The sequence below is a fragment of the Octopus bimaculoides genome, chromosome 16 (assembly GCF_046866305.1).
Source record: "Octopus bimaculoides isolate indiv1 chromosome 16, ASM4686630v1, whole genome shotgun sequence".
In the NCBI taxonomy this organism is placed as follows: domain Eukaryota; kingdom Metazoa; phylum Mollusca; class Cephalopoda; order Octopoda; family Octopodidae; genus Octopus; species Octopus bimaculoides.
In genome coordinates this window covers 17,461,823-17,479,521 of record NC_142943.1, presented here as the reverse complement: position 1 = coordinate 17,479,521, position 17,699 = coordinate 17,461,823, and the positions used below count along the sequence as shown (strand labels likewise).

The following is a 17,699-nucleotide window of genomic DNA, read 5'->3' as shown; positions in this document are numbered from 1 at the left end:
TTTCTAGCGTATAATTTTTGCTCATCCATATATAAAAGGTGGCTGACTGTTTTGCCGTAACGTTTGTATCCGCATCCAGTTCTATTTAGCAATTCAGTTAAAGGTGTGAGTGCCAGGCAGAACAGGAGTGGAGAGAGCGTGTCTCCTTGGAATATTATTATTATTATTATTATTATTATTATTATTATTATTATTATTATGATTATTATTATTATTATTATTAGTCAAGAAGAGTTACGTGAATAGTTACGCCAATCCTTTTTTAAAATATTATTATCATTATTATTATTATTATTATTATTATTATTATTATTATTATTATTATTATTATTATTATTATTATTGTTCAGTAGTTTTATTTTTATAACGTGTTTCACTTCACTACCGAGCGCAGCTCTGTGCGCCTTGGGTATGTGCTGTGGTTTGCTGTGGTGCTCTTATGTTTACTGTATTGAAAGTGTTTTGCGTAGAATGTGTGCAGTACCCAGTAGTGCAATTTTCTGTATGTTATATATATTTGTAAGTCCTCGTGTTTTTGTTATGTATTTGTCTGAATATTTTTTTATTATACCTAAGGCACCTACTATGATAGGAATTGTTTCTGTTTTTAGACTCCACATTCGAGTTATCTCTATTTCCAGGTCTTTGTATTTTGAAAGTTTTTCCATTTCTCTTAGAGAAACGTTGTCATCTGCTGGTATTGATACATCAATTAGAAAGCGTCTTTGTTCTTCATGATCTTTGACAACTGTATCTGGTTCATTTGCCTTAATTTCTCTATCTGTGTGTATTGGCATATCCCAGAGTATGGTTGCTTTCTCGTTTTCTGTGACCTTTTCTGGCGTGTGTTTATACCATCTTTTTTCTGTTGTTATTCCATAGTGTTCGCATAGCTTCCAGTGTATATAGGTCCCAGCTCTGTCGTGTCTGTGAATATATTCCTTCTTAGCCAGGACTGGGCAGCCAGAGATAATATGATTTATTGTTTCTTGTCCATCTCCACATATTCTACAGTTACTTGTTATATTTCTTTTCATTATGTGTTTTTGGTAATTTCTGGTGGGGAGGCTCTGGTTTTGTGCAGCAATTAAATATCCTTCAGTCTCTGCTTTGAGTCCTGAGCTTCTCAGCCATTGCTGGGATTTTTCTCTATCTATTTCTTTCGCATTTAGTTTAGCCCAGTATTTACAATGTAGGGGCTTTTCTTGCCATCGTTTTATCATGGTCCGTTGGTGTTCTAGTTTTAGTTTGGATTTCATTTGTTTTATAGCTTCTTCTTGTTTCTTCTTCTTCTTCTTCTTCTTCTTCTTCTTCTTCTTCTTCTTCTTCTTCTTCTTCTTCTTCTTCTTCTTCTTCTTCTTCTTCTTCTTCTTCTTCTTCTTCTTCTTCTTCTTCTTCTTCTTCTTTTCAGGGTTGCTTTGGCACATTTTTCTAATCCGAATTTTATATTTATTTCCTTGGTAAAGCCGTGTACTGTCTGTAGTAGTGTTACTAGCTCTTCGTCGTTTTTTGCATATAATTTTAGGTCATCCATATATAGAAGGTGGCTGACTGTTTTTCCGTAGCATTTGTAACCGCATCCAGTTCTATTTAGCAATTCGGTTAAAGGTGTGAGTGCCAGGCAGAACAGGAGTGGAGAGAGCGTGTCTCCCTGGAATATTCCTCTTCTAATGGGGATGGCATTCGTTTTCACAAGTCCCTCTTTTGTTTGGAGCTGTAGCAGTGCCTGCCATTTGTTCATTGAGTGCTCTATGTATTTTATGATAATTGGTGCCACCTTGTTTATGGCTAGTGTTTCTAGAATCCACGTGTGGGGAACACTGTCGAAAGCCTTTTGGTAGTCCACCCAGGCCATACTGAGGCCTTTCTTCTTTCTGCGGCTGTCTTCAGTTATGGCTTTATTGATCAATAATTGATCTTTACAGCCGCATGAGCCGTTGCAGCATCCCTTCTGCTCTTCTGGAAACAGGTTGTTATTTTCCAGGTGTTTACTCAATCTCTGCGATATTATTGCAGTAAAGGCTTTGTAGATCGTAGGGAGACAGGTTATAGGTCTATAGTTTTGTGGTTTCTCCGTTTCCGTGGATTTGGGGATTAAGATGGTTTTCCCTTTTGTGAGCCATTCAGACATTGTCTCTGGATCTGCTAGTATGTTGTTAAAGTTTTCTGCCAGCTTTTTATGCATTGCTGGCAGGTGTTTTAACCAGAAATTGGGGATCTTGTCGTGTCCAGGTGCCTTCCAGTTGCTTAGTCTTTGCAGTGTCTAGGTGACCTCTTCAGTTGTTATAGGGGCCCAGAGTTGCTCAGGTGCTAAGTTCGTTGTTTTAATGGTCCTTTTCTGGGGTTGTTGCTTCACCGACCATATTTGTTTCCAGAATTTCTCTAGTTCTTCTGCTGTTGGTGCTGAAGTAATGTCTATTTTATTTTTACCCAGTTCTTGGTAGAGTTTTTTGGGGTTGGAATTGAACTGTTTGTTTTGTTCAAAGAAACGTTGGCGTTTCTCATACCGGCGGATCCTTTATGCTTTGGCAAGGATGTCTTGCTTTAGTTTTTCTTTTGCCTCAGGTAAGTCTTTTTCTGTAATGCTGTATTTGTACAGTATTTTTGTTTTCTTCTTGTTACTTAGTAGTGTTGATTGTTTACTAATTTCGTTGAGAATCGATAAATCTTTTCTCTCTTTTTTAATTTTGTTCTGGATGTTATTTATCCACAAGGTCTGTTTGGGTGGTAGAACTCCTGTTCGGATGGGTTTGAGTGAGTATCCTGCTTCTTTTGTGGCTGCAGTGGCTGCCGCATATATTATGTCATTTAGCTCAGTGATATTGCCTGTTGTTTCTGTGGCTGTTAGTTCCGTGACGGCCAGGTTTATGCTATTTATTATTGATGTTGTTTTATTGTCTATTTTGATTTTTGGGAGATATAATCTGTGGTCCATTCTAAGATCTGTGGTTTTCAGTTCTTTGGTTATTTTCATTTTCATAGTATCGTAATTATTAGGTTTCCCTTCGTTATTTCCAGGCTTTATATTTGTTTTGCCTTCCTTTTCATTCATATGTTTGTCTGTGGTGTTCTGGTTTGGTGCTTTTTGTACACTATTATACATCTCTACGGTCTGGGTTTGTTGTTTTTTGTTTACTTCGTTTTTGCCGGAAATGTTACGTTTGTCCTCGTGTTTTGCTATCTCAGTGTTTATATTATTATTTGGCATTGCTGTGTGACTACTATCTAGATTTTCCTGATGTATTTTTTCTTTCAATTGTTCTATTTCTATTTCTGATATTTTTTTTGCTTTTAGAATATATCTTCTTATGTTAGCTAGTTTGTTAGGGTTCATTGTTTTATCGAGGTCTATATTTACATTATTTTTCTTCCATATTTTATATGTATGTGTTGTTGCGTTTTCGTTTTTTGGGTAGAGCACTGCTGTGAAATAGGCGTATAGTATCGAAATGTATTCCTCACGTGTCCATTTATGCCGTTTTGGTTTTGTTTTCGGGACATGAGGAACAACGTCCGGTCCTTTATTTTGACGGTCATCGTTTTCGTAGGGTACCGGTTCGTTTATTTCTGTTGTCAGATTGTTTTGCACGTTCAGATCTTCGTATTTTTTTCGTAACAAGCTTACAGTACGCACTTCTCGGTTGTTATTCTTGTGTGGAATAATACCGGTGTTATTTAATATGTTTGTCATGTTTTTGTAGATGGTGTTTTGGGGTTCGAAGATGGTTTGATTTTGATGTAACACGTGTGTTTACGATCGCTGTGCGGGTAGTGGAGGTATCAAGTTAAAATACATCATTATATTTGGAAAGATAGAAATAAATTTCAATGAGTATTACTTACTCGGATATAATCCAACCCTTTGTCAGCTATTTTTTGGCTCAATGCGATGTCTTTATTTCCGATGTTTTTGGATAAGTTTCGGAGCAGTGATTTATCGTTCTCACATGTTAAACTTCCCCGGTGTACTTCCTTACTTCCCCGGTGTACTTCCACTTCCCCGGTGTACTTCACTTCTTCTTCTTCTTCTTCTTCTTCTTCTTCTTCTTCTTCTTCTTCTTCTTCTTCTTCTTCTTCTTCTTCTTCTTCTTCTTCTTCTTCTTCTTCTTCTTCTTCTTCTACTTCTTCTTCTTCTTCTTCTTCTTCTTCTTCTTCTTCTTCTTCTTCTTCTTCTTCTTCTTCTTTTTCTTCTTCAGTAGTTTTATTTTTCCACGTGCTTTCACTGCACTACCAAGCACAGCTCTGTGTGCCTAGTAGTGCTATATTCTGTATGTGATATATACTTGTAAGTCCTGATGTTTTTGTTATGTATTTGTCTGGATGTTGTTTAGGAAGTGTTTCTGTTTTTAAGCTCGACATTCGAGTCGCCTCTATTTCCAGATCTTTGTATTTTGAAAGCTTCTCCGTTTCTTTTAGGGAAACATTGTCTTCTGTTGGTATTGATCAGGAAGCATTCTTTTCTTGGTGATCTCTGACACCTATATCCAGTTTATTAGCCTTGATTTCTCTATCTGTGTGTATTGGCATATCCCAGTGTATGGTTGCTTTCTGTGACCTTTTTCTGGTGTGTGCCTATATCATATTTTTTCTGTTGTTATTCGATAGTATTGGTATAGCTTCCAATGTATATAGATCCCAACTCTGTCGTGTCTGTGAATATATACCTTCTTAACCTGTACTGGGCAGCCATAGACAATATGATTTATTGTTTCTTTTCCATCAGCACATATTCTACAGTTACTTGTATTTCTTTTCATTACGTGATTCTGGTGATTTCTGATGGGAAGGCTTTGATCTCATGCTGCAATTAAAAATCCTTCAGTATCAGCTTTACGTCCTGAGCTTTTCAGCCATAGTTGGGATTTTGCTTTGTCTATTTCTTTTCTCTTTGGCTTAACCCGATATTCGCCATGAAGGGCCTTGTCTTGCTATCGTTTTATCATGATCCGTTGCTGTTCTAGATTTAGTTTGGTTTCACTTGTTTTACAGCTTCTGTTGTTTCGTCTTTTTCGTCATAATTGTTAGGTACTATGACTTCTTTAATGTGTTTGTCAACTTCCTTAAAGACTAAAAACAGTTTTTCGTTTTCTTCGTGTTTTGTGGCTATTTGTATTAGTTTTCCTTGCCTCTGAAATAGGTATTTCTGTAGTCCCATGGTGATTACTTTGTAATAGTTTTCTAGCTGTATAAGGCCTCTCTCACCTTCGATACGTTGTATATATAGCCTTTCTATGTCAGATTGTGGGTGTTGCCAAGTCGAGGAGAAAATCTGCATCGAAGTTTGCCAAAAGCTTGGCGATACCTGCTCAGAGGCCTTAGCAAAATTTTCAAAAAGTTTTCATCGTTCTCGACACCATCAAGGAGATCTGCAACTGAAACCGAGTGTCTTTTTGGTTAGCTGAAAGCAGTTTTGGCACAAACTTGGCAGACACGAGTCTCATACCCAAGTCTTCAGTGATAATGGAGTGAACTGAAACGTAACTAATCTGCAGATCCTCTGATAACTCACGGATGGTGATTCGACGATTTCCCCTCACAGCTGCATGCATATCTGCAATGTTTTTCTCAGTTCTACTGGTTGCGGTCTTCCCAGAACGTTCGTCCCTATCGACGTCTGAACCACTCGTACACTTGTGTGCGTCTCATACACTCCTCTCCAACTTTGTGTAGGCCTCTGAACAACTTTCGCTTTGATAACTTTCTCTGTCACGGTCCATGCGACGATCACACGCTACACATGTTCCTTCCAAGCTCTGCTTTAAACATCAGAGGTATGCTAGAACGTTAAAACTTAGTGCGAAAGCACAGCAGAGTCCAAGGTCAATCTGTGTCAAGTGGCTTTACTCTGCATACTTTAGTTTCGTTACTATGGCAACAGTTCGGATACTTATTGATAAGACTTCGTACGTATGTGTGTGTGTGTGTGTGTGTGTGTGTGTGTGTGATATGGAAAGATACGAGCAGGAAGGATATTCCGGAAGGCTGATGATCTGGAAATGAAGGACTGGGAATAGTGATCAGTGAGGGGGTTAGAGAATGGATGTGCAAAGAGTAACAAGCGATGGAAAGACGAGTTGCTTCGGATGTCTGAGTGAAGTCATTATTATAAAAAGACAGAGAAATGTGCTAGCTCGTCTGTAACCCAGAGTCTATACTGTGTCTGAACAACACCAGCTACTATGGTCATACACAAGGTAGTATTACTAATTTAGAACCAGAAGATACAAATACAGAATTGTACTTCTATAGCAAATAACGTGATCTGAGACCGTATGTTGAAAATGAAGCAATTAAGTTGTAGAAGGGCCATTTAGTAACAAAGTTTTTGAATTCAGTTTGAATTTTGTTTTTATTTCATGAACTGCCTGTCAAAACTTTCGCCGTATAACAGCGCCCTGATCATTGACATCTCATGAAATAAACTTAAATTTCAAGTGAATTCAAATGTTTGTGAGTGTTATTAAATAACTCTTCCACGATGAAAGTATATATATTTCAAAGTACATGTATGAATGAATAATGGAGTGATGGGGTAAACAGATGCAACTATGCTGAAAATTGTGTTTATAAAGAATACACGTATGTAATAAATAGCTCATGGAATTTCTTAAGGTAAGATTAGAGTGTGTCATCATTGGGATGAAACCGTTCTAGGAAAGTATTTAATTTGTGTGTACTATTTGCATATGTAATTGTTGTTAGGGCCCTACATTAATAGGATAAATTGATTAGATAAGTGAGATAAGCTTTTGTAAAGCTCTGAGAAGTGACTAAGTGGTAATGTAGTCTATTTAGAGATCCTTAAAATACACTTCCTAACGCTTGGCTTATTGTTTGTTCAGGAACGAAAATCATACATATTTGAGTACTTCTACATTCTGTGTGTGTGTGTGTGTGTGTGTGTGTTTGTCTGTTTGTCTGTTTGTCTGCCTGTCTCCCTCTGTCTCTGTAGCTCTTTCTCTCTCTCACTCTTTCTCATACACACACATAAACATATTTACATATCCACATATCTGCGCCCGTATAAATCTATGCTTACATGTGATTACATATATGTGTATATGTGTGTGTTTATATATATCTGAGTGTGTATATGTATATACGTATATAGGTATTAACAAGGATATGTGTACATTATGTCAGCATACATGTGTGAGTGTATATATATATATATATATATATATATATATATATATTAAAGTTAGGGTTAGGGTTAAGGTTTTAGGGGTAGGGTTAGGGTCAGGGTTTTAGGGTTAGAGTCGGGGTTTTAGGGTTAGGGTTAGGGTTGGGATTTTAGGGTTAGAGATACGGAAAAATGTGAAAAATGAAGAAATTGGAGGAGGAGGGGGGAAAATGGGATCTTTTCCCTTTGAACGGCACATCAAGAAATTATTTTTTTGTAACGAAACACTAAGCAAACGAAAATAACTCAACAAACAAAATAGGCAATTTCGGAAACGCTAAAGTAACTAAGAACTGAATTGATTAAACTATACACACGTGTCTCTCAAATGTAAATATATCAGAAATAACAGTGACATACTAAATATAAACCGCCGGAAGTTGTTGTTGAGAAACAATAGCAGTAATTTTATTCAGCTGAATACACGTCATTGATTGGTTGAACTTACCGAAATACGACAACTTTAACACGAAATAACTTTGAAAATAAAGAATTTTCTTAAAAACGCCAAGAGTAAATGATACTTTAAATGACATATTCTACCAGTATACGAAATTTGAAAGTGTTTAGTTACAAAAAATTATTTTTTCTATGTGCCGGCCAAAAGGAAAGGATCCAACAAATGTTCATACAGGATTTACTTCTTATTTTTCCTTTTTTTTTAAACTAATGTCAACCTAATGTTTATCACAGAAGTTTTTAAAAACATTTTGGAAACCTGTTCATTCAACAATTTCAAAATTTGCTTGTTTTTCCTTTCTTCCCTTAAAAGTTCAAATAAATATTTTTCTCAGTTACAGTCTTTACAAAATATATATCGACTTAACTCTTCTGTCTCACACAACGTCTTTCACTTATACAATCTTTTACGCTCGGTTGTCCCATCTCACTATAATTTTCTTTTCGTTTGTGTTTTTCATGTTGTCTCTTTTTGCTTCTATTTTCCTGCTGTTTTATGTGTTCTTGTATTTGTGTGTCTGTGTGTTCGTTTGACTATAACTCTACGTGTTTCATCTGTATGTCTATGTTTTTAGGTTTCCGTAATTCTAGGTTGCCTTGTTTTGGGTCTAAATGACTGTACTTCTAATTCCTTTGCTGGTACTTCCACTGGTAAATTTTCTCCGTTTCTCATCGTGGGTTGGGTTTCTTCCTCCATTCCTTTACTCTTCTTCAAGTCCACTGTCGTCGGTGACTTTCTTCTCTCTCGTTTCCTGGGTTTTACCTTTGCAACATTCCCATCATATTCTATTTTTTGTTTCTGCTTTTTTTCCACTACTATATCTTCCTGAGCACTTTCTTCCACCATTTCCACTGCTTCTCTAGGACATTTCCTTCTCAGGTGCCCTCTTTCACCACATCCATAGCATTTGGTGGGGGGGGGGTCTCCCCTCCACCATTATTTCCAATTTTTCACCGTTTGGTAATTCCAAAGTTTCCGCCATTTCGTGGTAATGTTTTGGGCTTACTGCACAGATTATTTCAATACCATAACCCCAACAATTCAACTGTTGTGTTCTTCAGGTCTTCTCCATTCTTCCTCAGTTCTGAATTAAACGTTGCGGCTACTACCCATTCTGGGTCTATCGACGGTAGTATTTTTCTCACCCTGATCCTGACAATTCTTTTGCCCCCAACAGTCTAGCATCAACGTCCATTTTACTCCCGTCAACATCATGTTGCCGGATTTTCTCAAATCATCTTCTGAAAGAAAGGTTACTACTATAGTTCCGTATCTTCATCCTCTTGTAAAAAACGTTGTCTTTTCTCCCATGTTCACCACCAACATTTCCTCTATCTCTTCATGCGGCGCGTGATCTCTTCTCCGATTTTCATTCGAAAATGTTCTGAATGTTACCGTCTTGCTTTCTATTCTTCTTTTTTCCTCCTCTGGCAGGGTCATTTTTATGTTTGACCCGTCTTTTTTTACATTCTCACAATATTTAGTTATCTTCTCTTCATTCTACTCTATCTTCTCCGGCTTCAGCACCCGTGGGTCTACAGCATCTCTACCTCCAGTAACTTCTGTGTAACTCTTTATTTTTTCAATTGTTTCACTACCACCCAACAATGGCGGCTTCGCAAAAAATTTCGGCTAGATTCCTCCCAAAAAACAACAAAAATGTGGGTTGGTAGCTGAAATCTTTATTATGATCACGACTGATCGAACATAGAGATGAGGACAACACAGGACACACAATTACAAAGATCGAATGAGTTCGTCTTTATATACAAATTAATTTATCGATTATATACAAATGAGCAATATTAAATTGAACTTAAAACTGAACTTTTTTTCCTCCCATTTTTTTAAAAAGTGGGTTGGTAGATGTCGATGCCCATCTACCTTAGTAAGCATATAATAATTCAAGTGAAATACATTCACCGATTTCGAAAATAGAAATAATACATTTCTAAATCTTTCAGACAGATTTTATACAGCAGCAGCACAATAAAGTGATGGTATGTTGTCAACTTAATGTGACAGTCTTATGAAAGAGAATAATGCTCCTGCTATTTAGCCCTAGGAAACACTGTTTCCTGTTGGCCTTGACACATTTCCTGTGTCTTTATGTTTACAAAGAGGAGATAAGCACCTCCACCATACCAAAGCCAGCATCCAGAGACTAGTTTCAGAGTCATTACTCATCATCAGTCTGGAGTAGCATGCCCTGCTAGCTGTTGATGCTTATTCGCCTTTGAAAACATAAGGACACAGAAAATGTGTCAAGGCCAATAAAAACGGTGTTTCCTAGGGCTAAATAACAGTAGCATTCTTCCCTTTCATGGGACTGTCACATTAAGTTGACAAAATACCATCACTTTATTTTGCTGCTACTGTATAAATCTCTCTGAGAGATTTAGAAATGTAATATTTCTATTACACACACACACACACACACACACACACACACACACACACACACACACACACACACATGTATATATATATATATGTACGAGACGAGGTGAATCATAAACTCTCTGGGTTCTTATTTGTTTTCTTCCCCGCTGAAAGGAAAATCTGCTGAACATTCTATCTATGATTGTTGAAATTTAAGATCTGCAATAGTTTAAATGAAACTTAGGTTTTGTGCTGTTTTTTAAAGGTAGTGCTAATACGCTTTTTAATGATAGTGGTTATAAGTTTTTTATGTGTTTCTTCTTTTTTTTGTGTGTTTTGAAGCGGGAAATAGGTCGTACGAACACCTTCATTCTCTCATGATCCATTTCTGTTTCGAGCTGCTTGAAATCCTTTCTTTAAAACTTTTTCTTCACCATACTTTCTACATCCATATTTCCAACGTAGTTTTTATTCTTCTTTCTTTAAATTCATCGTCATATGTCTTCAAATAGATTCCTGATATTTTCTAAGCCCTTTTAAAGCATCCACCACAGATCTTTCGTCATTTGGAGTTGTTTTGCTTTGTGACTTTTCTTTTAGTTCCTTGAATGTTTTTTTTTCTTTCTTTAGCTTACTGAAGTTTCAAGTTTTAGTAATAGCTTTTCTGCAGTAATTTTCTCTTCTTTCTGTTTTATTGTGATGTTTAATTTGGGCTTGAGTTTTCATCTATCCTTGCATTAGCCATTTTCTGTTATTTCCTCAAGTTTGTAACCTTTGCTCCACAATTTACAAACTATGAGGGATACTTTCCCTGTTATTAAGTAGACGTCTTTTTTCATTAGGTGATAGTGTTGCATTCTAGCACTTTTGCTTTTTCTTTTTCTTCCTTTATCCCCCCCCCCCTCTCTCATACACTTTCTAACCTTTTATTCGACTTCTTCACATCTAGAGTAAGACTAAACCAACTTCTTGTGTACACGCTAAAATGTTAGAGCGAAAGCTAATAGTTATAATCAGATGAAGTGATATATTTCCATCGTTTCTACATGGACTACTTAAATAAAAATGTCATTGCTTTTCTCAGTATCCACTTTCATTTTCTATTGTTACGACCCATTTCACAATTTTCTTTTCGACCAAATTTGTTTTCTGCGTTAGAATTTTTCCCAAATTCTCGTAACTAATATTCTTTCTAATGTAGGATCCCAGATATAATGATGAAGTTGATAGAATATTAGGTTACAAAACCGAATCTCTCTTGTGTATGCCAATAAAGAATTCAGGGGACGAAATTGTTGGAATTGCGCAAATCATCAATAAACGAGGAGGCCCTGATGAAAAGAATTTATTCACCAAAGAGGACGAAAAGGTTTGTATTCCAAAACATTCTTATTTAAAAAAAAACAGAAATTGTCTTTATTATTATGAATGCAAAAACTTTTTATTTCAAATGCACTCAAACACACAGGCATACACACACTCATACGAAAACATATACCCACACATGCATGCATGAATATAAGTATGTGTGTGCGTGTGTATGAATGTATGTGTACTTGCGCGTGTGTAGATATAATGTTTATACAATAGAATACACCAGTGGTTTCAATGTGTTTCATAAATACTTAACCTTCTCACTTGTTTACATGACAACAGCTATATGGCAATATTGTTACGACAAGTGAAGAATCTCTTTAGTTCATTATAAGAAAAGAAATTTGGATAAGTATAGTAATAGTTTCAAATTTTGCCACAAGGGCAGCATTTTTTTTTGTGGGGAGGGGCTAAGTCGATTATATCGACCCCAGTGTTTCAATGGTACTTATTTGAAAGGCAAAGTCAACCTCGGTGGAATTTGGACTCAGAACGTAGCGGCGGGTGAAATACTAAGATAAGTATATCAATCTTTTCTAATATAGGCACAAGGCCTGAAATTGTGAGGTAGTGGGCTAGTCGATTACATCGACCCCGAGAGGATGTAAGGCAAAGTCGACCTCAACAGAATTTGAACCCAGACCATAAGGATGAAAGAAATGCTGTCAAGCATTTCGCCCGGCGTGCTAACGGTTCTCCCAGCTCGCCGCCTTAGATAAGTATAATAATGATACGCTAATAATACGCTAATGATACGCTAAGTGTAATAATGATGCGCTAAAAACTCCGAAGCGGCATTTTACAATGCTTTTCTGTCTACAAGACAGTAAATAACATTATTTATTTCGAAGTGCTTTTAAGCCTTCACTAAGTGAAAGAAGTTACTTTACTTAAAGAGGAAATACCAGACATTTCGAAAAGGGTTTTTCTTTTCTGATCAAAGACACTGTTCCGAACAACATAACTCTTATTTCATCACGAAAATATTATTCCAGTGTGAAAACATTTTTCTTCTCAATTATTTTTCGTTATGTAGAGTCCATAAAGGTGACAGCCTATTCAGAGATAACCTAACTTTCAGCTTGAAGATTTTAACAGAGTAAAAGTAACAGTAAAAAGATTAAAAAACAAAAGCAAAACAGAAATGATTTTATGCTATTGTTATTGTTTCCAGTTGTTGAAATCTGTCTTTTACAGCTGTAAACTCTTTTCTGCGTCACTTCATTTATTTTCTATTTATATATTTCGTATATTTAACTGAAACGAAGATCTGATGTAATCAAATATTTATATTCTCTTTAATTCTGTTTACTGCTAGCTTCTAGCAACTTACACAACATTTTGTGGAACCGCCATTCAAAATGCACAGCTATTTGACGCATGCAGTCGAGAATATGAGCGAAATAAGGTAAGTAAATGGTGTGCAACGTCAATCAATCAGTAGAATAAAAGGTGATGCAATTTTAAAATAAATCCAGCAGAACTTGTGAAAACTAGGAACAGTAAATGGATGTGATTTTTGATGAGATGGAGCATTCTAGATATTATTTAATAAATTATTTCTGGCGACGAACCAAAAGAGAGTCAAACCATTAAAATAATCTAACAGTGCATTGTACGTAGAAAATATATCAATTATAGAAACGAATAATTTCATAAATTTATAAGCTACTTAAAGTGTGACAGTCTAAACTTATTGATACAACACAAAGTCCACCATGCAGTTATATCAGCATAAAAAAGCAAGTGTCTGCTCGTGAGTTTGTGTGTGTGTGTGTGTGTGTGTGTGTGTGTGTGTGTGTGTGTGCGCGTGCGTGTGTGTGTTTGTGCGTGAGAGAGAGAAAGCGAAAGAGAGAAAGAGAGAGAGAGAAAGCGAAAGATAGAGAAACAAATAGATTGAGAAAGATACAGAAAGAAAGTATTTAGTGAACGGTCGTTTCACATTGATATGAATTGCAAATGAGTGGAAATAAAATAAAAATCGAGTCATTGCAACTCATTACGAGGACATTGTAGGTTTTTAGACACTTGTATGTCGACTACCAGAAACATAAACAGATACACATGTATCATTGATGTTGTATTTGTTTCAAACATTAAAACTACAGCCATACTGGGGCGCCGACTTGAGGAATTTTCGCCGAATGAATCAACTCTTGTACTTTTTAAAGCCTGGTACTTATTCTATCGATTTCTGTTACCGAACTGCTATGTTACTAATATGTAAACACACCAACACCGGTTGTAAAGCAGTGGGACTGAACCTGTAACTATGTGGCTGGGAAGCAAACGTCTTACCTCACAGCCACACCTGCTACGTACGTAGTATGTATGTATGTATACGTGCGTACGTACTTATATATGTATGTATACTTACGTATGTATCGAACATCATACTCAATGTATATGCCCTGTTTGTTCGCCGGTTGACTGCGATTAGATGAGGTGGAGATGACTTTCTCAAAGTTTCAGGTGTTAAAACACCTGAAACCATAGACAGGCGAGACAACATCCTTCGCTCATGAATGGGACTCTGAGTGGACCTAGCACCAGAAAATCTCTAAGCAAAGAACACATCTGGTTGCTCCTACCAAATCGCTGCCGATACAAAGTGGCAACTAATGCATCAGGTCAAATACATCAACGCACGCACACACTAGTCTCTATGTACACATACTAGGCGCACATATACAGAATAATACACCAACGAACTGATGTCGCTGTGGTAATAATTACTGATATTAGTACTATAGCTATACATGTTAAATTTACTACTGTTAATATTATTACAGCCAGTTGAAAATGGAGATTTGGAATGGAAACGAGGCTTAGAAATGGTATTTAAATGTAGCTGTTTGCTGACCAGGGAGGTTGATGACTAAAGCTACTACAGACAGATACTGTACTCTCGTTCTTAGAAGAGTAAAACCTATTCACGGCCAGTCTTTTCAGCCTCCTGTTTTAACGAAATTGGGAATTTCTACACTGCCACACACACACACACACACACACACACACACACACACGCACGCACACACTGATACTCCCATACAGTTGTTACATATGCACATGTACAAGATGCACACACCCACATAACAGGAACATACATACATGCACACACCAGATATACACGTAAATTCACTCGCAAAACAGAGATACATATGCACACACATATGTGCACGCCACGTATACACACACACACACACACACACACACACACACCAGATATGTACACACATATACTTCAAGCCACTAGCACCTCTCGATTGTCAAATGCACGCGCACACTCAGCAGATACAAACACACACTTACGCGCCCATTCATGTACACATACGCACACATGTTCGCAGCAGATACCCACATACACACTAAATACATGCAGTCACACATCTGGTGCTTTCAACGACGAACTGGTGTCACCAATATACAAACATGCATGCACACAGGCACCCACCACCTACGTACCTGGTATATGCACTCACACACGCACAGATGCACACCAGCGAACTCTTGTTCCGAGTGAACCTAGCATCTATCCCTAGACACAGTGTCACTACCACCTTATCCTAGCACACGCGGTCGTAGACATTCTAAACGGGAACTGATGTCACTGCAGATTGATAACATCATGTGGCCTGCGTGAACCTACTGCAGTTCAATACCCAAACTATATTGCATGGAGCTGAATCAAACTGTTATTAAATAATATATATATATATATATATAATTAATATAAACAGTAGTTTGCAATGTTTCACCAAAAAGGAGAATTATAATTGTCTCTAAATGTGACCAGGGTGTTAGGAAACACCTACATTGCTAGAAATAAGAACTAAACCGCTCTGATGCTGTAGTTAACGCACATGAATGAAAACATATACACCAACAGCGACCATAATCGTCCGAAAAGTGCTGATTGACAATTCTCATTACTGACGTCACTTTCGGCAATTTCCGTTGCCTCGATTGTTCGGTTTTTTCCGGACTTGCTTCGTATTTATGGTTTTATGTTTAGTATTTATGTTTTCATCATCCAAATTATTGGATCAGTAAAAAGGAGAATTATAATTGTCACTAAATGTGACTAGATTGTTAGGAAACACGTACATTGCTAGAAATAAGAACTAAACCGCTCTAATACTCTAGTTAACTCACATGAATTCATGCTTCAAAAGTTAAACTGAAGCATGGCAAAAGGATGAACTGAAAACTCAAACACCAGACATAGACTTACTCTTTCCTCCTCAGGTATCGTACAAATATCATTACAATTAACGATAGTATTATTCACCGTAAAGCTGCCGTGAATAATGAGTGAACGTAGAGGACAATGACAAAAACAAACACGACACAGGCAGGGTGTGCAAATAGAAATACTCTTTTATTTGTTTCAGTCATTTGACTGCGGCCATGCTGGAGCACCGCCTTTAGTCGAGCGAATCGACCCCGGGACTTATTCTTTGTAAGCCTATAGTACTTATTCTATCGGTCTCTTTTGCCGAACCGCTAGATGAGGGGGACATAAACACACCAGCATCGGTTGTCAAGCAATGCTAGGGGGACAAACACAGACACACAAACACACACACAGATACACACATATATATACATATATACGACGGGCTTCTTTCAGTTTCCGTCTACCAAATCCACTCACAAGGCTTTGGTCGACCCGAGGCTATAGTAGAAAACACTTGCCCAAGGTGCAACACAGTGGGACTGAACCCGGAACCATGTGGTTGGTAAGGAAGCTACTTACTACACAGCCACTCCTGCGCCTAATGTACAAAATATATATACTACATTAAAACAAGATAGAGGACGTGCGGCTAAGACAAGACAAGAGAAAAGGAGAGAGAAGAAATAGAGAGAAAGAGAGAGAGAAGAAATAGAGAGAAAGAGAGAGAGAGAGAGAGAGAGAGAGAGAGAGAGAGAGAAAGAGAGAGAGTGATAGAGAGAGGATAATAACAATAATAATAATAATAATAATAATAATAATAATAATAATAATAATAATATTTAAAAAAAAAGGATTGACGTAACTCTTCACGAAGGTAAATAGTCAAAACGAAGAGCGCGATTTTAGATGTTTTATTTTTTGAACAACATTTCGACAGAACGTCTGTCTTTCTCAAAAGGTGATTGAAAATTCAAAATTTCAGAAACCAAACGTAGACTATAAACGTGAGTAATCAGCGTCCATACGTTGATAGAATGACATCATCAGCTTTTGTCAGTTTTTTAATAAGCAGAAAGAAAGAAAGAAAAAGGAAGACGACAGAAAAAGAAAAGAAAAAGAGAGAAAGAAGAATATTCAATCAAACAGTTTTGTATAAATTTGATGATATTCTCCTGTCATCTTATTCATTCCTCCAGGGCGTGATGTCAATAACCCGCAAACATATTTCTCCTCATACATTCTGAGAAGTGAAAGTGGGGTACATTCAGGATATTTTTTGAGAATGTGCACTTTCAAATCTTCTTCAAAATTGCAGCCGCTTGAAACGAAATGTTCAGCAAGTTCTGTTGAACTACTGTTCTTGTGCCTGACGTCGAATCTGTGCCCATTAAACCTTTTGTTTAATTGTTCCGTTGCACAACCAACATAAATCAAGTTATGTTTCGTGCATTCTGCACCGTACACTAAATGGGAATCTTTGCAGGAGAATATCATCAAATTTATGCAAAACTGTTTGATTGAATATTCTTCTTTTTCTCTTTTTCTTTTCTTTTTCTGTCGTCTTCCTTTTTCTTTCTTTCTTTCTGCTTATTAAAAAACTGACAAAAGCTGATGATGTCATTCTATCAACGTATGGACGCTGATTACTCACGTTCATAGTCTACGTTTGGTTTCTGAAATTTTGAATTTTCAATCACCTTTTGGTTTGAACTTGAGAAAGACAGACGTTCTGTCGAAATGTTGTTCAAAAAATAAAACATCTAAAATCGCGCTCTTCGTTTTGACTAATAATAATAATAATAATAATAATAATAATAATAATAATAATAATAATAATAATAATAATAATAATAATAATAATAATAATAATAATAGTATACCTATTGTCATAGGTGCCCTGGGAATGACAGCGAAACGGGCTGATTACTACCTAGCTCAGATACCAGGAAACCCCAAAATGGTTGAAGTTCAAAAGATAGTGCTCATGGGAACTGCCCATATCCTACGTAAAATACTGTCTATGTGATCTCAAATTTTAAAACAAACACAATTTTCTTATGGTTTCTTAAACATTCACTTGAACAAAACTGTACAAATCCAAATATATGGTACCCTAGGCA

At 36.7% G+C, this 17,699-nt stretch overlaps 1 protein-coding gene across 1 annotated transcript in view; it reads left to right on the top strand.

Moving 5' to 3' along the window:
* LOC106884049 (dual 3',5'-cyclic-AMP and -GMP phosphodiesterase 11A) overlaps positions 1 to 17,699 on the top strand; it is a 389,181-nt gene that overhangs the window by 102,103 nt on the left and 269,379 nt on the right. The window contains exons 3-4 of the mRNA XM_052973868.2: positions 11,227 to 11,394; positions 12,718 to 12,807. Of these exons, the coding sequence (XP_052829828.1) occupies positions 11,227 to 11,394; positions 12,718 to 12,807 (258 nt within the window). The remainder of the gene's footprint in view (positions 1 to 11,226; positions 11,395 to 12,717; positions 12,808 to 17,699) is intronic.